General features: G+C 44.9%; 1 protein-coding gene across 2 annotated transcripts in view; it reads right to left on the reverse strand.

Annotated features, from left to right (window-relative positions):
- LOC135524216 (SLIT-ROBO Rho GTPase-activating protein 1-like) overlaps positions 1–23,476 on the reverse strand; it is a 159,023-nt gene that overhangs the window by 46,880 nt on the left and 88,667 nt on the right. For both annotated transcript variants that reach the window (XM_064951558.1, XM_064951557.1), the window contains exons 5-11: positions 17,803–17,982; positions 16,623–16,751; positions 13,379–13,600; positions 12,775–12,876; positions 4,626–4,823; positions 3,992–4,076; positions 2,281–2,308 (exon numbers count right to left, since the gene is read on the reverse strand). In XM_064951558.1, the coding sequence (XP_064807630.1) occupies positions 2,281–2,308; positions 3,992–4,076; positions 4,626–4,823; positions 12,775–12,876; positions 13,379–13,600; positions 16,623–16,751; positions 17,803–17,982 (944 nt within the window). The remainder of the gene's footprint in view (positions 1–2,280; positions 2,309–3,991; positions 4,077–4,625; positions 4,824–12,774; positions 12,877–13,378; positions 13,601–16,622; positions 16,752–17,802; positions 17,983–23,476) is intronic.

Below are 23,476 nucleotides of genomic sequence, written 5' to 3' on the forward strand. Positions count from 1 at the left end.
AGTTAGTTCAGTAATCTCACGACAGTTACCAGCGGGGTTGTCCCTCTAGTCATCCCCCGTTGCTCCTCTACCCATACTGATATTAACTACGGTCATTCTCATAGTTTCCACTGGAATAGGCAAGAGAAAAATGCTCATGGAGCATAACTAACGAAATGACAGTTAACTAAAATATAAGCTTAATCCAGTCTGAAGTAATATAGAGAATTTATTATACAAGAGACAAAATTGACAAGTTCTAGAGCACAACGGCAGAGTCATGTCTCAAGTGTAAAACTAATGACTCAATCCATGCTCTCTGGGAATGCTGTGAAGTCCGGAAGTTGTGGGCGGACCAAGCAAGTTTGCTGTCAAAAGTATTACAATGTAAACTTTGTTTTAATCCGTCTGTCTGCATATTTCAGACATGGCACATGTGGGTGTAGTGAGATACACAATGGGCTGGACGATTCTCTTCTCATCACTCATCTTGAAAAATTGTATACTAAAAAGTTGGAAGTCAATCAATCTGTCATCATTAAAACAATGGAAAAATCTAATTATTTATTATTGAAATAGCATGGGCAACCGAGAAAAACAAATTGGTACAATTTAAGGCCAGGTTACAAACAACAATACAGGCACTAGAGATGGGGGTGTGAGCATGTGGGTCTGGGCAGATGAGATGTAGTCATTGTTTATATGTCTAAGTTGTTATTCGTAATTATACGTTTGTATGTGGAGTAAACCATTTTACTCCACATACAAAGTGTCAAAACAATCAATATATCAGATTGCTTAAAGTGGAGAGAAATGTTTCATTATTCATAGAATCACCCGTAACTTTAAATGTGATCCGTTTCACGTCACTACTTCACAGGCGAGACATTAGAACGTTTTCTTTTTTTAATTATCAAAATGCATTTTTGGGCAGAAATGGAACATGTGAACTTTCATGTGCCTTAATAACAAACTTGTATGCAATCTGTAAATACGAACTCAATGGTTAAATTACGAGCCTAGTTGGTTTAGCTACGGAAACATTTAGGAACCTTCCCACAAGCCATGATTGGCTGAGATAATGGATGGGCTGGACATACTGAGAGATGAATTCGGATTGGTCTGCCATGTAGCATATTTCTGTCTATAACATGAGCTTCGAAGTATGTGTACATACAATGCGGCATTAGAGTTGGGATTATGGCTCATTGTTTAGCTAGCTAGATGTCTAAACCACTCTGCAAGTAACCATTTCACTATACTGTTTACACCTTCTGTATCCTGTGCATGTGACAAATAAACATTTGATATAGTTTCTGTTTACCTGAGACGGTAATGCGAAGAACAACATGACCTGCACCAAAATCAGATTAGGATACAGGGCAAGGACTAGATAGTGTATTTTTACTACTACTTTAGCTTCAACTTTCACCACGTTTAGTCTTGAAAATCTTTGGTTATTTACTACACTCCTGTACACACTCTGTTTAGCAAATGGCCTCACATGTGAACTCTTAAAGAGATGGGTGGGGCTAAGGCTTTAAAGGGTGTGAACGATGCTGAATGGGTGTTGACAAAGAAGAGCTCTCCAGTCGGTGTACCAAAACATTCAAAGGCCATTTTCTCAAATGGGGTTACAAGTTTATCAACTTTCAAAGCAGAATTACTTTCCCATTGTTCCTTAACTGTAGTGATATACCATTTTGTAGCTCTGAGTCTCTACTTTTATCGAATATCCACCATTTCAAATTTAGGACTGATTCCAGGTGGTGAGTCACAAATAATCCCTCCAAAGGGACTTTGATCTAGATACTAACACACAGTGCATTTGCATGCAAATGACAGTGTTTCTCCCTCTCTCTCCCCCTGTGAAAGAACATTGCTTTGCTATCTGAGAAAATTCAAGGGGGAGGATTCAGTCATTTCCATGCCATGCTAGGCATATGGCAAATTAAATCCCAGGGGAGTCCAGAGCAGTAACATCTGCTCTCTCTGCTCTGCTGTCTATCTCTCCAAGGTCAGGAGTTAGGGTACAGCAGGGATTACCTCACTGTGCACATAGTGCTAAGGGATAAACTTTTCAGATGCCTAACTTTTATTTTCTTTACAAACCAGTGTAAATGTGTCTAGGCATTATTGGAAATTTGACTGTAGGAGGATAATGATAAATAGTGTTCGCAATGGAAAGTACAATGACTTTTGGGGAAGGTTTTTAAAGAACTGAATGTGGACAACTCGGTCTTATAAAGGGTCTTAGTAAAAACTAAGAGGTTTGTATATGAGATAGTGGTAGTGTCTTACCTTGTGGTCATATAGTCCCCTCTGTGACCTGTGGAGACCGAGGGGAGAAAAGGGGAAGAGAGAGCGATTAGAGGGGGGGACATGAGATGAGACTTGGGACCCGTCCCCGAGACACTGCAGTGCTTTGTGCACACGCTCAGTAAAGCACGATGCAGCCCTGCCATCTGCCCATAACCTCTGGCCTCATTATTATACTCTTAGGTAAAGAGTATTGATTTTTAGGGCAATCTCAGTAGACATGGTACAAAAAGACAGGGTAAAGACCCTTGTGACACATCACAGTAAAATTGAAGGATTTATTGTATAAGGAAATGGTAAAAGATGGGTTACTCTGTGGACATCTGAGGGGTGGAAATAAGATCTTTAATTTATCTGTTATTTTACCAGGTAAATTGACTGAGAACACATTCTCATTTGCAGCAACGACCAGGGGAATAGTTACAGGGGAGAGGGGGATGAATGAGCCAATTGTAAACTGGGGATTATTAGGTGACCGTGATGGTTTGAGGGCCAGATTGGGAATTTAGCCAGGACACTGGGGTTAACACCCCTACTCTTACCATAAGTGCCATGGGATCTTTAATGACCGCAGAGAGTCAGGATATCAGTTTAACGTCCCATCTGAAAGACGGCACCCTACACAGGGCAGTGTCCCCAATCACTGCCCTGGGGCATTTGGGATATTTTTTAGACCAGAGGAAAGAGTGCCTCCTACTGGCCCTCCAACACCACTTCCAGCAGTATCTGGTCTCCCATCCAGAGACTAACCAGGACCAACCCTGCTTAGCTTCAGAAGCAAGCCAGCAGTGATATGTAGGGTGGTATGATGCTGGCCAAAAGATTAGCGGGATTGGTCAATTTGCCGATGCACTTGGGAGTCCAGTAAAAATAGGAAGAGACTATATGTATGTATATTGAATGTTTATATTTTCCACCAGGTCCTCCAGGTTAAAATAAATACAAATAAAAGATAGACGCATGACGACACACACACAGTAACACACACAATTGAAAGCTTTGTATAAGGCAAGATCCCAAATCTCGATCTCAACTCCCTGTACAGTCAACAGATTGACAAAGACCGACCGATTGAGACCAGCCTTTATTGTTGTGGTCAGGAACAGGGGGAGCAGCTCAGTGTTGACAGAAGCTTAGTCAAAGGCCTTGAGGAGATACACCACCGATGTAGAACACAGGGAGCCCAGACATAACAGTAATATGCGCTAATGCTGCCGGGCCATTAAGCTAACCGCTAATCAATCTCTAAGAGGGATAATACAGCAGCAGTGCCTTCAGCTCTGACTTGGCTCGCTAATAGTGAGATTATTTCTCAGTCGTGAGACCAGATGGAGAAAGTAGCACAAGGGAAATGTTACCACGTCCAGAGGAGATTGAAATGGACCATTTTAGAATCAACCAAGTATGTTTTTAACTTGCTGAGTTCTAAAGCACAGCATTTCGTTCAGAAAGTGCATGCAATCTTTCTCTTTCACTTAGCCAGGAGGTCCTTTACAAACCCCAGCCCACTGAAAACAGACAATAGCCAAGACTTTCAGTCAGTGTACTGTTTAATACATATGGAAACCTGCTTAGTTAACTGAGCCAAACCAAGCCCAGTCATTTTCCTCCTGTCTTGATGGTGGAATGACCGACAGAGGGGAGACAGACAGACATGAAGTAGGCCATGACACTGGGGTCTCTGACCCCTTACCTTCTCCCAGAGTCCTCTTCAGCAGGTCGTGCTTGGCCTGCAGTTTGGAGATGAGATTGCTGCCCTCCAGAAACTCCCGGAATTTCTGTGGAGAATTGAGAGTAATTACTAGGGCTGATGAGCCAAGTGAGCGTTGCCTGCCCTTAAGACACCAATCTCTGATAAGGCAGCCAAAGGACACAACGACAATGGGAGGTTAAAAAAAAAAAAAAAAAAAGCTTTATCGCACTATGTCCATCTTTAGACAGACAGGAGGACACAATAACAGAGAATAGCCTAGTCGCTCACTAAGGAAGAGATACTTTTGGAGAGCTTGGTGTCAGAGTTACATTGCCCAGAGAGGGAATACATCATATATTCAGCCTTTTACTAGAAAAACAAGTACAGTGAGCACATATTTACAACTACTATCACGACACCACGGATCACAACGATCCAACGTTGTCCACATGTATTCATATTTTCCAGCCAATCGATCAACAGCAGCAATTCCTATAGCGACTGTCAGTCTGAATTCAAAGTCAGCACAAAACTTACTGAAAATATATTTGCTACTGTGTTCAATGAATATGACCCTGACCAGTTCTCTCCAGTCATAACCCAGAGGTTACCATTAGCGGGGCGCTCCACTCACCATGAAGTAGAACTGCTCAGTCTCCTGCTGGTTGGCCCTCCGCTTGGCGATGCTGGGCTTGCTGAGGTAGGTCTCCGACACGGTGGACTTGACCGACTCGGTGGAGCGGCTGTGGTGGAAACACTCGGACACGTCATAGTCTTCCATGGTCACCATATCCTGGATGGTGGTCAGAGTGGCCTCTGACGTCTTCTTGATCTGAACAGAACACATGAGAGGACCACAACTTTGCCATAGGTGTAAACACACATTCAACTGTAGGTTGCTTTCCCTCGAGTAGCGACCACTGACCCAAGATCCAGGAGACCGAGGTTATGACCCCTAAACTACAGGCACTGGCTGGGAGGGTGCATGACTGAGTTGCAGAAGTTATGGAGCTCTCGAGAGACTTAGTGTTGCGACAACGCAGTTAATCAATATTTATCTATTTAACTGTGTAAGCCTACCAACACGACCCAACGGTAGCCAAGTCTGAGCGCTATCAGAGTACCTTATTGTAACCAGGGCTCCCGAGTGGCGCAGCGGTCTAAGACACTGCATCTCAGCGCTGGAGGCGTCACTACAGTCCCTGTTTCGATTCCAGGGCTGAATCACAACCGGCTGTGATTGGGAGTCCCATAGGGCGGCGCACAATTGGCGGCCGTCAATGTAAAAAAATAATTTGTTCTCAACTGATTTGCTTAGTTAAATAAAGGTTAAATAAATACAAATAAAAACCAATTCAAATAACTTCTACCACCCTCTTAATGTGAGAAATTCATGGCTATATCTGCCAGCCTCAGGCGCAGCATGACAAATGCACCAGTCCTTGAGCATGACTCCAGACCAGGGCAATCAATTTACAGACAGATTGAATAGAGCTGGAAGGTAGGTAGGTAGAGAGGAAGGTAGGTAGGTAGAGAGGAAGGTAGGTAGGTAGAGAGGAAGGTAGGTAGGTAGAGAGGTAGGTAGAGAGGTAGGTAGGTAGGTAGAGAGGAAGTTAGGTAGGTAGGTAGAGAGGAAGGTAGGTAGGTAGGTAGAGAGGAAGGTAGGTAGGTAGGTAGAGAGGAAGGTAGGTAGGTAGGTAGAGAGGAAGGTAGGTAGGTAGGTAGAGAGGAAGGTAGGTAGGTAGGTAGAGAGGAAGGTAGGTAGGTAGGTAGAGAGGAAGGTAGGTAGGTAGGTAGAGAGGAAGGTAGGTAGGTAGGTAGAGAGGAAGGTAGGTAGGTAGAGAGGAAGGTAGGTAGGTAGAGAGGAAGGTAGGTAGGTAGAGAGGAAGGTAGGTAGGTAGGTAGGTAGAGAGGAAGGTAGGTAGGTAGGTAGAGAAGAAGGTAGGTAGAGAGGTAGAGAGGAAGGTAGGTAGGTAGGTAGAGAGGAAGGTAGGTAGAGAGGAAGGTAGGTAGGTAGGTAGGTAGGTAGGTAGGTAGAGAGGTAGGTAGGTAGAGAGGAAGGTAGGTAGGTAGAGAGGAAGGTAGGTAGGTAGAGAGGAAGGTAGGTAGGTAGAGAGGTAGGTAGGTAGAGAGGAAGGTAGGTAGAGAGGAAGGTAGGTAGAGAGGAAGGTAGGTAGAGAGGAAGGTAGGTAGGTAGGTAGGTAGGTAGGTAGGTAGAGAGGAAGGTAGGTAGGTAGAGAGGAAGGTAGGTAGGTAGAGAGGAAGGTAGGTAGAGAGGAAGGTAGGTAGAGAGGAAGGTAGGTAGAGAGGAATGGTGCTCAGTCCCAGGCTTCATATCCACCACTTCAGTGTCAGCGATTGCTTTTCTAAGAGCTTAGAAAACGCCAGGGCTTGGCCAAGCAAATCCCATCACCTCCAACAGAGGGAGGACACCACAATGCAAGATTCCACGAGACACTGACGGTAACCGTGACTAAGTCAACAAGATACTCCTTTCCAGGGGGTGATATATGCATTGTGTTAAAGCTTTAAATGAAATGCATGTTATTTGCAAACAAACTCTTCCCACCTTCAAAGAGGTCTCACTCAGAGACGTTGAGGCTCCTGAAAACACTCCCATTCCACTGATGCCCTGATGTGATACATTTGGGGGGGGGGGATTTAAGGAGAGAGATGAAAGGGAGAGAGAGAGAGACTAAGAAGAGAGTTAGGAGGTAGACATACGGGGGAAACGATGGTGCTGCATGCCGAGGGCTCACATGATTTCAGAGAGCATGTGTTCACCTGATGACAGGGTTCAGAGAGAATATGAGAGAGAGAGATACCTGCCAGAACCTGAGATTGACTGTCGAATGTGTCAGCGTGAGTCATCGACACAGAAAAGATGCAGAGAGAGAAAGAAGAGCGAGAGGGGGAGAGAGATAAAGGAGAGCGAGAGGGGAAGAGAAAAAGAAGGAGTGAGAAAGAAGGAGAGAGAGAGAGAAATAAGGAGAGAGATAAAGTGAGAGAGAGCGAGGCCAACTCGCAAAGAACAGAAACAGCCTAACCACCATCTGAAGCAGAAAACGCCACTCTGCATACAACACAGAATTCTGACAGGGAGGTTAAGGCGTGTGACCATCAAAGTCAGAAGGCATGGCCTTCTGATAGACGAGCTAGTAACTAGTCGAGATGTGAGTGCTTGAATGAGAAATCTCAATGAAAACCATGACGACATTGGCGTAACATGGTTTCACATGTAACTACGACACACAGAGACAGGAACAGATTATAGCTCGCCTTACTAATTGTCTGACCCATGACTCATTCAACCTTTGACCCACCTGAGAAAAAAAGGGTGGTATGAATGAACCCAAGGCTCCCTTTCTTTCAACTCCCCTTTCATCTGCGTGTTACGTTTAACGGATCACACAACTGATTCTGCGTACACACACACCACACACACACACACAGAGTGGCTGTAGTTACTGTCATTCATCGCAATGTGGAGCAAAGAAACAAAAATGACACACCATGCCGAGAAAGCATGCCAAGTCCCACTGTCATTTGTCACGATGTTAAGCAAAAAACAGAAATGGCACAACATGCCAAGAAAGAGAGGCCATCTGGTGGGCAGGACACAGAGTAGTGGTTTCCTGTCTTGACCTGTGTGGGGCATCAGTTTCATCCAGGCAGACAAGGTCATGCAGCACCATGGCTTTTCACGACCCCCCACACAGAGGGGTGCTGCCTGCACTGACTGCATACAGCCAGTGTGAAAGCACCAGCTGGGCTTAGGTGTCAACAACAACTCCCCGTTCAGACATACATTACACACCCAGTGTGATAGCCTGAGCCTTGTAGCCCAGCATGAAATACCCCAGTTAAACCACAAACATACAGTACTACAACACTATAGGTCTGGAAAGGGAGAATGACAGTGTACGATGGGAAATTGAGGGTTGGCAGGCGATTAAGCTTCTCATAACTTAGATTTTTCAAATTAAAGACGTCTTAAATCACCAAACAAACTTTTCAGGCTATCACTATTATAGTACTACCTTCAATTACTAAGGGAACTGGATCATTTGAACGTTTCAGATGAGTGGCGATACTGAGTGGAATGAGGAGGAGTGGTGGCGATGATACCGAGTGGAATGAGGAGGAGTGGTGGCGACGATACCGAGTGGAATGAGGAGGAGTGGTGGCGACGATACCGAGTGGAATGAGGAGGAGTGGTGGCGACGATACCGAGTGGAATGAGGAGGAGTGGTGGCGACGATACCGAGTGGAATGAGGAGGAGTGGTGGCGACGATACCGAGTGGAATGAGGAGGAGTGGTGGCGACGATACCGAGTGGAATGAGGAGGAGTGGTGGCGACGATACCGAGTGGAATGAGGAGGAGTGGTGGCGACGATACCGAGTGGAATGAGGAGGAGTGGTGGCGACGATACCGAGTGGAATGAGGAGGAGTGACGATGATACCGAGTGGAATGAGGAGGAGTGACGATGATACCGAGTGGAATGAGGAGGAGTGACGATGATACCGAGTGGAATGAGGAGGAGTGACGATGATACCGAGTGGAATGAGGAGGAGTGACGATGATACCGAGTGGAATGAGGAGGAGTGACGATGATACCGAGTGGAATGAGGAGGAGTGACGATGATACCGAGTGGAATGAGGAGGTGTGACGATGATACCGAGTGGAATGAGGAGGAGTGACGATGATACCGAGTGGAATGAGGAGGAGTGACGATGATACCGAGTGGAATGAGGAGGAGTGACGATGATACCGAGTGGAATGAGGAGGAGTGACGATACCGAGTGGAATGAGGAGGAGTGACGATACCGAGTGGAATGAGGAGGAGTGACGATACCGAGTGGAATGAGGAGGAGTGACGATACCGAGTGGAATGAGGAGGAGTGACGATACCGAGTGGAATGAGGAGTGACGATATTGAGTGGAATGAGGAGTGACGATATTGAGTGGAATGAGGAGTGACGATATTGAGTGGAATGAGGAGTGATGATATTGAGTGGAATGAGGAGTGATGATATTGAGTGGAATGAGGAGTGATGATATTGAGTGGAATGAGGAGTGACGATATTGAGTGGAATGAGGAGTGACGATATTGAGTGGAATGAGGAGTGACGATATTGAGTGGAATGAGGAGTGACGATATTGAGTGGAATGAGGAGTGACGATATTGAGTGGAATGAGGAGTGATGATATTGAGTGGAATGAGGAGTGATGATATTGAGTGGAATGAGGAGTGATGATATTGAGTGGAATGAGGAGTGATGATATTGAGTGGAATGAGGGTGTTTAAAATTCCCTTCCTTTCACGTGACAGGATTGACCAACATTCTGCTTTGATGGGACCCAAAAGACCTGCGTCTTCCTGAGCACTCCTACTACGAGAGACGCTTTGTGAATACGGGTCCAGAGTTGCACTGTTTAGGACCAGCACATGGGTTCCATCACCTCCGTGCCCTTGGCACGGGAGTACAGTACCTTTCCTAACAAACTCCTGGGTATAAGACGAGCCCCCTCTTTCCCCAGCCTCTCCTGGGTGGGCATGTGGAGGCCAATGGGCCCAGCTGTCACAGTATGGAGAGGACCCACGCATGCGAGAGAATCGCTCCCAGCTAAAAAGCTGTTGAAAGTCCCTGTTTTATTCAGCAGACTACTAGTTACCAGTGTTGACTGCTAGGCTCAATTACAGCCGGTCGTTTAGACAGAGGTGCTCACTGGGATATGTCCTATGGGGCCCAGCAGGATTAGAGCAGGAGGCCTGGATGTGATCCCTGTGACTGCTGGGGGGGGGTGCTGAGACTACGAGGCCATAGGGAGAAAGATACTTGTCCCTTATGGAATATAGACATGTCTTATCACCTTGATTCTAGAACTACAGACCTTCTTGACATTTGGCATTTAGGGTCTTCAAGGTGCATTTGGCTTCTGAACTCCGGGGTTGAATATAATAATAATTAATAATAATGTATTTAGCAGACACTTATCCAAAGTGTCATACAATCATGAGAGCACACATTTTACATATGGGTGGTCCTGAGAATCAAACCCACTACCCCGGCACTACCAGTATACTGGAGATGTGTCAGTTGTGAAGTCACTTGCCATGCTCTCCCAACTGTGGTGAGGAGCAGGACTTCTATCCATCAGGGCCCGTGGTGAGGAGCAGGACTTCTATCCATCAGGGCCCGTGGTGAGGAGCAGGACTTCTATCCATCAGGGCCCGTGGTGAGGAGCAGGACTTCTATCGATCAGGGCCTGTGGTGGGGAGCATGACTTCTATCGATCAGGGCCCGTGGTGAGGAGCAGGACTTCTATCCATCAGGGCCCGTGGTGAGGAGCAGGACTTCTATCCATCAGGGCCCGTGGTGAGGAGCAGGACTTCTATCCATCAGGGCCCGTGGTGAGGAGCAGGACTTCTATCCATCAGGGCCCGTGGTGAGGAGCAGGACTTCTATCCATCAGGGCCCGTGGTGAGGAGCAGGACTTCTATCCATCAGGGCCCGTGGTGAGGAGCAGGACTTCTATCCATCAGGGCCCGTGGTGAGGAGCAGGCTAATCTCCTGATCAGTGAGTCAGGGCTGCGGCTGGCCAACACTAAGCTAACACTGAACACACATCTCCTAGGCTTTGATGTGCAACCCTGAGGTTTATCTGTAGAAAAACAAACACTGGCTCCCTACAAAGGAGACTGTATTGGATTGCCAGGATTAGTGCAAAACGCCTGGAGAATATGCATTAAGTTCGGTACACATCTAGCGAAAGAGAGGAGGAAAGAGACTCAGTCTGTATCTATCTAAAGCCGTGTTTCATCCAAATCTCAGAGGCAAAGGGAATTTAAATAACTGGATTAATAGCTTGCTCTGAGAAACACCCACATTGAATGGCGAAGGAATTGTAATAAACAAAACTCTGTCCTCTGAGAAGGGTAAAGGTTTAACCAACACAGCATAACATATTCCAGAAGTTCTGCAAATATATCTGCATATATACACCCAGACCAGAGGACCACAGTGGGCCGTCCCATACCAAATAGCTCCCAGAGTCTTCCATCTCTGACGATAATAAATCATGTTATCCATGTTTTCTTACACCCTCTCATGGTGTCAAGGGTCGAGGAAACAGCTGCATGTCAATTGATAGCAGAAAACAAAAAACAGCTTTTCACTTCCTGTCTGGAACAGATCTTAGTCAGTCAAATCCTTGCCTCCTCTGTCCTTGTTTCCTCAATTCCTTTCAAAGAGCATTGGAGGAGAGGATCCAAGGTCCCTCCCTCAGACCTCCTCCTCCAATGAGCTTGGAAATTAATTGAGAAAACAAGGACGGAAGAAGCAAGGAATTGACAGTTTGAAATAGCCAATGTGTGTACAGTTCTGCTTCAGTGTTTTGACAGCCCCTGGAAAGGCCTTTTCAATTACACACCATGCCAAGAAAGAGGCCATCTGGTGGAAGAGAGAAAGAGGCCATTTGAGCAGTGGTTCCCCGTCCTGACCTGTGTGGGGCATCCGTTTCATCCAGGCAGACAAGGTCATGCAGCACCATGGCTTTTCACGACCCCCCACACAGAGGGGTTCTGCCTGCACTGACTGCATACAGCCAGTGTGAAAGCACCAGCTGGGCTTAGGTGTCAACAACAACTCCCCGTTCAGAAATACATTACACACCCAGTGTGATAGCCTGAGCCTTGTAGCCCAGCATGAAATACCCCAGTTAAACCACAAACATACAGTACTACAACACTATAGGTCTGGACAGGGAGAATGACAGTGTACGATGGGAAATTGAGGGTTGGCAGGCGATTAAGCTTCTCATAACTTAGACAGTACCTAGACCCTACAATAGAAAAGTTTAAAAAGATACTGAGAACATTCAGACATATCATGCATCATCTCTGACAAAAACACATATATCAACTTTATTTAGTTTAGTATAATCAAGCCAGTCTGAAATCTCTCGAAGCAGCGGAAACTGACTGACACATTCACAAGCATTCATTCCTAAGTCCTTATTTCTTTGTGATATCAAAGAGAGAAGGCTGTGCGCACTGATGTGAGACGAGAGGAGATAGCAGGTCAGACGGGAGACAACGTGAGACACAAGAAGCCAGACTGATGGACGTGATTGCACTCCCTAACACCGCAGCAGCAGACAGACATTTCCTTCCAGTTGTCTTTTTACTTAGCAAGCACTCAGGCATGCCAGCCAGCACAAGTCTGATTAAAATGTTACAGCCAGGGATGGATCGCCAATGTCAAAACCGAGAGGTGGGGCACAGAGTGTTCAAATAGAATATATAGTGTGTGTGTGTGTGTGTGTGTGTGTGTGTGTGAGAGAGAGAGATAGAAAGAGAGAGAGAGACAGTGATTTTTTTCCCACCATTGGGACAAGGGAAAAACCTTCTCTGTGTGGTACTGAAGTCTGCCTGCAGGGCATGAGAGGTTTTTGTTGTGCGGTAATTATTCCAACTTCGATATCTAAATTATTTAAGCCATCAACTCTCCTTGGCTGACTTCTGACTTAAGGTAACTTTTCACACAGCATTTTACTTCCTTCACAACATGTGACCACAATGGACCCAAACAGTTGTGTTCATTAAGCTCCAAGTAAAACATCTTTAAAAAAGGACTAAAACAGGGAGGACCACCTGACCTTCAGGACTAATTGGTCCAATAATCAACACTCATTTGCGTTTTCCATGGCATCACTTTTTCTGTTGTATGGCTGACTAAATAGGACCACGGTATGTCAGAGCTGGACTCCTTCTTACCTCCTCGTTCTCAATGTTCAGAGTGGCCAGGCGGGACTGGAGCTGCTGGAACCTCAGCATTAGCTCGCCATTCACCGGGGGCTGCATCGCAATCTGACACACCTGTGCAGGAAGAGGAAATGCATCATCACTGAACAGGAAGTCACTTAATCTTTAACCTAAGAAGTAAATCAGTTTAAACAACACCACAAACCACAATGGTTTCCAATGACCCAGATCTGAATCCAGACAGCCGCAGAACAATAGTCTGAACAAACATGATATCAGGGACGCCAGAGCCAACGACTCCTCAGTAAAACATATTGTACTCGACTTTAGGCTGAGAAATGAGACATGCTTATCATTGGCTTCGGCCTATAAACACCTGCTCTGCCGGATGAGACACAGTAAAGTTATGCAATTAAGCCACCAAAACCAGGGCTCATTTAATACGAGACATAATCAAATTCTAATTCAATTCCACACTGTGAAGCATTCAGGACTGAACATGTTGATTCTAGTAAAAACATGGAGGTGTCTTCAACCATTTTGACAAACAGCACGAGCCTTCACTACAATAACGGATGAACGAAAGAGCAGATGACAAATGAACTCGGTGTCTCACCTCGTCGCCCATGTGGGGCTGGAACTCAAACTTCATGGGCGGGCAGAAAGCAGTGGGGTACAACTCCATGAAGCGCTGGCGGTCGCTGCGGGGGTCCAGGCTGTCCACGGCGTTCTCGATGATGTCCAGGCCCTCGTGGCGACTAGTCTCCAGGTTGTACTCCGCTGACAGGTAGGTCCTCAGGGCCCGGTTCAGGCTGGCGTGGTAGCCCAGATCACAGCACTGGTGGAGGGGAAGAGGAAACTATACTTGGATCAGGAAGTCCTGTTTACTGGATCTTCTGGTAAACTGATAGTAAGCCAGAATGTCGCAGGCACTAAAAGGTTACGTCCAAACACAGTTGAGTTGAGTCAAGGTGGTTGGATGTCCTTTGGGTGGTGGATCATTCTTGTTGGGAGTGAAAAAAACCCAGCAGCATTGCAGTTCTTGACACACTTAAAACTACCTACAACCATACCCCGTTCAAAGGAACGTCAATATTTTCTCTGGCCCATTCATCCTCTGAATGGCACACATAGACAATCCATGTCTCAATTGTCTCCTTCTTTAACCTGTCTCCTCCCCTTCATCTACACTGATTGAAGTGGATTTAATATGTGACACCAATAAGGGATCATGGCTTTCACCTGAATTCACCTGGTCAGTCTATGTCATGGTGTTCCAGTTTGTTTATGGAAAAACCAACAACTTTGTAACAGTTTCAACAAAGTTGACAATGTATGCTCCTTAGTCTTTCCACACACTGTAGTCATTAACATTATTGGCCGTTAAGAGAGTAGTCTGATACTTACTCTGACAGCTGCCTTGGCCCTGAGTCATAGAACCTGAATACTGATTCCAACATGAATAGTTCCTTCAGCATCTGACGCTGGATCTCATTAACTAGGACATCGGTTAGCCAGGGCCTGTGAGTTCACACGGACAGCATTAGAAGCTGGTGGAAGACACCCAGACTCAGAAGCACTGTGCCAGGCAAGCTAACCGCCCGGTTTGTCTAGCCTAAATAACACTGGATCAAGATAGGTCCAATTCATCAAATCCAACTTTTTTGAAACCCTGTCCTGTCACCTCCAAGACAGATCACAAGTGTGTGTGAACACCAGCACAAACACAATTAAAGCAGAAGGAAGGCAATTTTAGCACCCAGCGTGGAGGCTTGGTCGAAAATATAAAGGTGAGGACACGAGGATTCTAATATAAAATATCTAGTATTCATAAATGTGGAAGAATTCTAAACAAGGGGACTAGCAATACTGGAAGTAAATGTTCAGTACGGACAGTTCTCCATCAAATTGGAAAATAAACACATTCCTGGTGAATTTCAGCTAACTAGTCTGCAAGCACGTAACTGTTTTACAGTCATTCAATTAATTTAAACGTTGTTCAAATTATCTACAGCCATTTCATTACTTCTCCTGACCACTGGTCATGTTTTCAATGATAATCCTGTGGAATCAGCAACGGTGATGGTCCAATGAATTTGTTGATTTTTGAACGCTGCCGCATGGAATTATTACATTGTTCTTACCTCTATGTTTTCAACCTAGCATGGAGGTCACATTTCTCACGGATCTCCTTCCTTACTGACTATCTGGAATTGATTTATTTATCTGTTATTTTACCAGGTAAGTTGACTGAGGACACGTTCTCGTTTGCAGCAACAACCTGGGGAATAGTTACAGGGTAGAGGGGGATGAACGAGCCAATTGGGGATTATTAGGTGACCGTGATGGTTTGAGGGCCAGATTGGGAATTTAGCCAGGACACCGGGGTTAACACCCCTACTCTTACGATAAGTGCCATGGGATCTTTAATGACCGCAGAGTCAGGACATCCGTTTAACGTCCCATCTAAAAGACGGCACCCTACACAGGGCAGTGTCCCCAATCACTGCCCTGGGGCATTTGGGATATTTTTTTAGACCAGAGGAAAGAGTGCCTCCTACTGGCACTCCAACACCACTTCCAGCAGTATCTGGTCTTCGTTCCAGGGACTGACCAGGACCAACCCTGCTTGGCTTCAGAAGCAAGCCAGCAGTGGTATGCAGGGTGGTATGCTGCTGGCTAATACACCATCACTAAAAGTACCCAGCGTTCTCCGGGGCTGTGCTGGCAACTCCAGAGACATCGCACAGTACATATTTTACCAAAGGGGAAAATGATATCCCAGGTAGGCCAGTGTATAAATAACTCTGGGTTCTGGAGGAGCAAGCAAAATAATCTGCTGGGTAGAGAAGAGTACAGAGCACATAGTAGTACTGAGCACACAGTGGTGATATGAGGGATGGGACTGCTGAACTACAACATACACCAGTAATTGTCGAAAAATGAGTTTCAGGGGTAGGGCTTTTTCCCACACCCCATTCAAGCTAAAGATGTGATGAAGTGTGTGTGTAGGTGCGTCTGTCTGTACTGTCCGTCATGCAGTACTGTGTATAACATGAGGACATGGAGGGTAGAATAGTAGAATAGCTTGAGTCACAAGCGCTACTAGACCACTGGGCTTTTTATTTCTCTTCCTCCAGTCATTTCTATCCCACAGTTTGTTGTGTCTGTTCACCATCGTTCATATTTCAGCTCTCCTGCTAAACTCATCAGTTTCATTCTACAGACCCAGATATTAGGTCTCGAAAGGACCTAAAAAAATACTGCTGAATGGCAGGGTGTCTTCAACATTACGAGGATCGAAAAAGGGCGTAATACAATTTACCTTAGCAGTGAGACTCGTTTTTGTTTTTAAACACATACCTTATGATTGGGTGTGCAGACAACTTAATTTGACGTCTGGGGTATGGGAGAGGCTTCGACTGAGAAGCGGCTCTCAGTTTGTGGCAGAGTGAATCTCTCTGCGGCTTGTGTTATGGAGTAATGTGTACATTCCCTCAGATCATTAGGAAAGTATGAGTGAACATCATTAAGCATGCTAAGGCGGCTATGTCTGAAATGGCTATTCACTTTACAGTGCACTACTTTTGACCAGAGCCAATTGGGGCTCGGGTCAAAAGTCGTGCACTATGTAGGGCAGAGGGTGCCATTTTGGATGCAGGAGGGCATAGGGTGTCATTTTGGATGCAACCAAGGGCTTATTAACGAGAGAAGAGGGAGTAGAGACGCTGTTTGGTAACACACTTTCTAATTTGGCCTTGACAACCAAACTTTCCCAGTTATACAGTGCAGATAATTGAGTGTCTGTTCTTTAGCTGGAAGTTTCTCCCAACTAAAAACAAGTCATGCGGTTTACTTACATCAATTAAGTCAGACAAGTCGTGGATGTAGTACTTGAAGATGGAGGAATTTGTCGCCTCCAGCGTCAGCAGGTACTCGTTTCGCGCTTTGATTGACTTCAGCTTATTCTCAGAGTACTTGGCCTGGCGCTGATATGAGAGAGAGTGAGGGCGTGAGGGTGAGAGAAACAGAGAAATGAATGATTAAAAATGCCTTCAGTGACAGTGGCGCATGCTGTCATGTCTCCATGCACACTGTACGGCAGCTCTCACGTAACACATTTCAGGACGACTGGCAAACAGGAGCTGGCGCAGATAGACAACTGGAGAGCGGAGGGCAAATAACAGCTACTACGGCAACAAAAAAAGAACAAAAACACAAGAATGGGCCTAAACTATGCTTATAATCGACCTTCACAACATCTAGGATTAGCCACTTCCCAGCCCAGCTGTGCTCATTCTGACTTACTCTTAAGTCTGCCTGACAGACGAACCGTTAGTTAGTCACCAGCCAATGACCAATGAACACTGACTCACATACGGACATGGTCTTAGATATTTTAACGCTTTGCAGGAGCCTGTGAATAAAATGCTGTTCCCGTGGCCATTAAACCATTGGTCACAGAGCTCTAACAGAAAACAGGCCTGCTCCTTCTGAGAAGAACACAAAGCAATTTGGTTGTTAAGTGACAGTGTGGTTTCCATCACACACATGGGAGACACACACACACACAGGACAGCAGGGCTGCTTCTGATACAAAATGGAGGTCTGGCTGGCCGGTAGAGGTCTGTTTCTGTTACAAATGATTAACACTTTCAGGCACACCTGGACGGCAACGTAAGTTCCTCAAAGTTGGGGCCGTAGAAAGTGAAAATACACACTATTAATGTAGAGGAGAGCTTGACCATAGAAATATAATCTATGCGCGTGACTAATCACAGCTGGCCAACTGTGTTAAATGAGAAGACATTACAACATTCCCTACAGCAACCATTATCATCATTAACAGTGTAAAGACCTTCACAATACACATCGTCTCACACCGTTGTGCCGTCCCAAACCATACTGTGCTGGCTCTGATTACATTCACCTGGTCCTTTCTAGCACAGTTCCAGCAAATATGATGGATGCATAACCAGGCCGGTGCAAAACAGCTTGGCTTGGCCCATTTGTGTCAAGCAGGCAATAAGTGTGCTGTACCTTCTCCTTCATCTTCTCAATCTTCTTGACGGAGCTGCGTCTCTGGTGCTTGTCCTCCAGACGGATACTGAAGACCGGCTCAGCCCGACCGATCTGCTTCTCCTCCTGCTTCTCCGCCTCTTTCAGCTTGCTTTCGGCGCTGATGCTCTCCGTGTGGTACATGTGGTAGGTCTTCATCACCTGGGAGGGGGTGGGGTTGGAGGAAGAGGTCAGAGGTCAAGGGTCAGTCATTCAACCTCACAGTAAGAGGCTGCTTTGATCCAAACAAAGCTTTCATCTACTTCCCACCCACTCTTCACAGACTGATTCAGCTCTACTTCACAGTGGGACATTCTTACTTCACCACCACAAAATTAAAGGCAGATTGCCTCGCTCTATTTTTATATGAGGCTCTTATACAGTATGAACTCAACAACCACGATTCACTGCCATTCCCATTTACCATATTGCTCTGCATTTGAAATTCCATTGACAGAGAACTCCATCTACACTTAACAGCTTGCTGGAATCACCACCACCATTTAATACGGGATGACAATTCCATCTGATGTGTATAGGTAATGCTACAGCTCTGTAATGGGGCACCCAGGGACAGACACCCAATCATCCCTGGCTGCCGTAGCCCAAGACGAAGTGCCATCAGCGGGGTGCCAGCAGGCAGGCAGGGCCCATGTCAGATCAGGTGGTGACGGACGTACAGACTAAACCACATACACAACAACCCTGTTCCCTCCCCTTTGAAGTGGAGAGCTATAATCCCTTAAAAAGGTCATGTAAAATTCCTGAGGCCAGGAGTTTCAAAAGACACCAAATTGTAAATAAGTTTGGCATGAGGTGATACGCAGACCTGGGTTCAAACACTATTTGAAATCATTTCAAATACTGTAGCTGTGCTTGATTGAGCTTCCCTGTTGCAAGGGAATCAATAGAACAGTACCTAAAAGTGCAAGCACTGCCCATCTGGCACTCCAGGCAGGCTAAAGCAAACACTCAAAGTAATTGAAAGATTTAGTCATGTAATCAGATCTGGTGATACACTCCATTTTAAGTGGGTATGCTCCCCTTGTCAATGCATCTGAACCAGAATTGAGGAAGAGTGATGGAGGCGTAGTGGGAAATGCATGACCACCACAGCAAAACACAGATTAAAGCTGCTTCCTCTGGTTTGACTCATTGTTATCCAAACAGGAGGGAGCTATTACCATGACTCACACAACTGTAGAATACATTAGGAAGTGGCTCATGAGTAGCCAGGTACAACTGCTGCTCAAGTAAACCATGATTTCTTCTAGGGCCGTGACACGTTCATAAGAGACTATTTATGACACATCCTAATGGCTCTTTGAGTGTAGGGATTGGAATGGAAAGCTGACATAGGCAGTCACTGAATGAGACAAATCACCAAATCAAAACAAACTTTATTTGTCACATGCGCCGAATACATCAAGTCTAGACTTCACCGTGAAATGCTTTCCAGACCAACGGGAGTCACAACTGACAACCACACATGCAGTCTACTAAAGTGTTTGTAAACACTGCTTTCATCCGGACTCGAGCAGCTAGCTTGTTAAGCCACCCAAAAGCGATAAGACCTCTGACCTCTGAACAAACGCACATCTCTCTCCTTCCGGACCTTCAGAGGTCATTGACAGCGTGGCCATAGGATGGGGGAAGGTACTGACAGAAGGCTGCTGGGTAGAGGAAAATACCTTAGCCTGGCTTTCACTGTAACCCTGTTGGGTCTGAGAGAATCAGTCCCCTTCCCCTGCTGGGGCAGGCCAGCCCTAGCCTGAGTCCTAGATCTGTTTCTACGGTCTTGCCAACTTCTTTGCTGTCAGTAGTAGGGCTAGCCTGTGTCCTAGATTTGTTTGTGCTGTCTTGCCAACAAACAATAACAAGTTGGCGAGACAGCACAAACAGAACTAGGACTTGCCATGGCTGTCCTTAAACCCACTACTGACGCAAGACCAGCCACTGAAAATAAAATCACCCCGAAGCTGACGGAAAAAAGTGATCCCACGGCTTAGCCCAGTAAAGTAAATTATACACCGTCCGTACACATGAGAAAATCGGTCTGCATAACCTCAATCGGAATCAAAATACAGACCTAAAACCTAAACATCTCCGCTCCACCCCTCAAAAACAAGATATTTTCATAACGGGTGGACAGACTTTGCCCTGCTTGTCTTGTGCTGGTGGCCAGAGCCACGTAATAGGAACCAGTGGAGAGAGCCTGGAGGAGCGACCAACCACAGGCCATACTACTGACTTACTGGTCTGGAGCCCTGATGTGTTAACTTTAACTCTCCTCTGCTTCTTTTAGGAGGGACAGATTTAGAACAACTGGGACCAGACCTGTTATTTCACAGGCCCTGAGGCGGCAGGTAGCCTGGTGGTTAGAGCGTTGGGCGTGTAACCGAAAGGTTGCAAGATCGAATCCCTGAGCTGACAAGGTAAATATCTGTCGTTCCTAGGCCGTCATTGAAAATAAGAATGTGTTCTTAACTGACTTGCCTAGTTAAATAAATAAAAAAGCCCCAGTGGCTGTCTGATGCCATAGTGTTTCTCTCTCCCTCTCTGTGTGTGTGTCGTTTTCTGCACCAAGGGGTAAATCAGGTTAAATTGAACTGCAGCGAGAGAGACGGTGACAGAATTTGAGATGTGGCCATTACACGTGTCATGAACGATTGTAAATATAACCGTATAAGACTCATTTTTGTTTGTAACCGAAGACTTACACTACATGGAAATTGAACCCCTGCTGAATATCTCCCGGGACAAGAGTTACTTGTTCCCAGATCTGTTTCTTGGGTTTTACCATAACAATCAATGCTGTAATCATAACATGATACAGGTAACTGCCAAAACAAAGTGTCCGAATAACCATACTAGCGTACTACAACATACTTAAACTGCATTCCTATTACTCATCGACCATACTATTTAGCGCCTACCGTTCAGTAAAACGTATCCTGTATGCCGCGGCCGCAACGCAGTAGCGGCTCCTGATTGGCTGAGTAAATGGGGCCGAGTTTGGGCGTTCAAAATTAAACAGATATGCATCGCATTAACCAGCCTGATAATGTCTCATTTCCAATTTGATAAATTTTGGGTAAACTCTGAATAGAATATAAATTGATATTTATAGCTGCTCAGGCTGGTTATAGGCAGACTATCACATTCAACATATACCATAGATGACCATGTAGCCCATATAGAATATTTAAAAAAGACTGAAGACAGAAACAGATCATTTTGGTTCCATTTCAACATGCTGTAACATATCAAATAGCCTGGTACACACACCAAAACTCTTCAAATGTTTTCAAATTGCACATATAAACATAGGACAGTTGGGTCAAATCAAATTTTATTTGTTACATACACATGGTTAGCAGATGTTAATGCGAGTGTAGCGAAATGCTTGTGCTTCTAGTTCCGACAATGCAGTAATAACCAACAAGTAATCTAACTTCGCAAACTCAGAACCTCTGGACAGCAACATAAATGAAGGCACTGGTCATCGGGAATGAGATCAGAAAGACTGTGGGACTTGATCAAGAAATTAAATAATTTAAAGAGGTAGCTTAGCCTACAAAATTAAAACAATCCATATGTTCAAATCAAAAGGCCTGTTTAACATGACATCATTACCGCAGCCACATCCCGAGTCCCCGGTGCCGACACATTCAGAAATCGAAAGATGGTTTAGTATTTAGTTTAACTTCTTTGAGGAATGGGGCAGTATTTTCACGTCCGGATGAAAATCAGTAAAGTGCCTGCTACTCAGGCCCAGATCCTCAGATATGCATATTATTCGTCCATTTTGATAGAAAACACTCTGAAGTTTCTAAAACTGTTTGAATGATGTCCGGGAGTTTAACAGAACTCATATGGCAGGCAAAAACATAAGAATAAATCCAACCAGGAAGTGGGAAATCTGAGTTTGTAGGTTTTCAACTCTTTGCTTATCCAAGATGGATGGGGTCATGTTGCACTTCCTAAGGCTTCCACTAGATGTCAACAGTCTTTAGAACCTTGTCTACTGTGAAGTGGGGCTGAATGAGAGGGGAATGAGTCAGGTTTCTGCAGAGAGCCACGGACTCTTGACGGCGTTCATGTGAAAGTTACCTCGCGTTCCATTGACCCTAATCATGGTGGGATGTTAATGGCTTAATTAACTCAGGAACCACACCTGTGCAGAAGCACCTGCTTTCAATATACTTTGTATCCCTTATTTACTCAAGTGTTTGCTTTATTTTGGAAGTTACCTGAATCTTTGAGGGTTACACACCTAAATAGATTATCTAAATGGTCACCGAAATGGTCACTTACAACCTGCAACCTAAATGGTCACTTACAACCTGCAGTGCAGAGTGATGCATTTAATTTGACGTTATTGATCTGACACAAAATTATTACCTCAGAATCGCTCTCCAACAACAGTGTTTTTGACCGTGACTACCTTCTGCTTCAGAAGACTGAAAAGGCAGGAGAGAACACTTTACCATATGTCTTTATACAAGAAAATATTGTTAAATAGGAAAAAATGATTTGTTTTTAGATTTATTTTAGATTGACATGGCTAACTACTTATTTACCTCAGCTAGCCAGACAGCTATCTAGCTAACGTTAGCTAAATAAACCAAAGTGTTATTGTAGCTTTCTGTTTGTATGTAGCTTGCACTTTAATGGGATTAATGAGATTTTATTTTCTCTTCCCAACCAGGAGAATTACTATGAAGGCACCACTTATTTCGACATTGAAGCAACATTCGTAGGAAGGCAGATAAATTCACAATTCAGGGTAACATTAAGCAGTCAACTTCTATTATATCATGAAATATTTGTGTACAACAATTTTTCAACAACCATTTTGTATTTATTATGTATCCCCATTAGCTGCTGCCAAGGCAGTAATATACATAATAAAAATGTTTAACATTAAAATACATTTTACAACAGATTCCACAATACATTAAGTGCGTGCCCTCAGGCCTCTACTCTACTACAACACACAATCCAGCTGTAAAGTATGTCATGACTGTCCTATGAGGATCACAATGGGTCAGATCATCTTGGCAATTCCTGACAATAACAACCTCCACTCAGAGGGGAGGAGGGAACTGGTGTGGGGATTTTGACACCTCCACACCCTGTCGTAAATTAAGGAGAAAAGGGGGATCTTTCTCCCCCTTTAGTTTTAACTAAAGAAATGTCTTTGTTCGCAGACAGTATTCCCTCAAACTCTAACATGTTCAAAAGTGAATACTGGAATAATATTTTTACCATAATGTGGGGAATGGTCAGCGGTGATTCATGGAAAACAAATGTAATATTGGTTTTCATTTTGCGACATCATTAAAAGCTGTATGGATGAAACAGAGGTGATATACTTTCCAAGTTAATCTGTCAAGTTTCCATCCAATACGCATATAATATGAAAAGTGATTAAAGTAAAAAAATATTTTTGAAGAGGAATGTGATTTTAGGAGGAATAAGATAATCTCTCCCCTATAAACTGTGCATAAGCAGGGAAACTTAAATCAGTTCTACCAAATTTCTATCAACATGTTAAATGTGCAACCAGAGGGAAGAAAATTCTAGCTCACCTGTACTCCACACAGAGACGCGTACAAAACTCTCCCTCGCCCACCATTTGGTAAATCAGACC

Source organism: Oncorhynchus masou, chromosome 31 (assembly GCF_036934945.1).
Source record: "Oncorhynchus masou masou isolate Uvic2021 chromosome 31, UVic_Omas_1.1, whole genome shotgun sequence".
In the NCBI taxonomy this organism is placed as follows: Eukaryota; Metazoa; Chordata; class Actinopteri; order Salmoniformes; family Salmonidae; genus Oncorhynchus; species Oncorhynchus masou.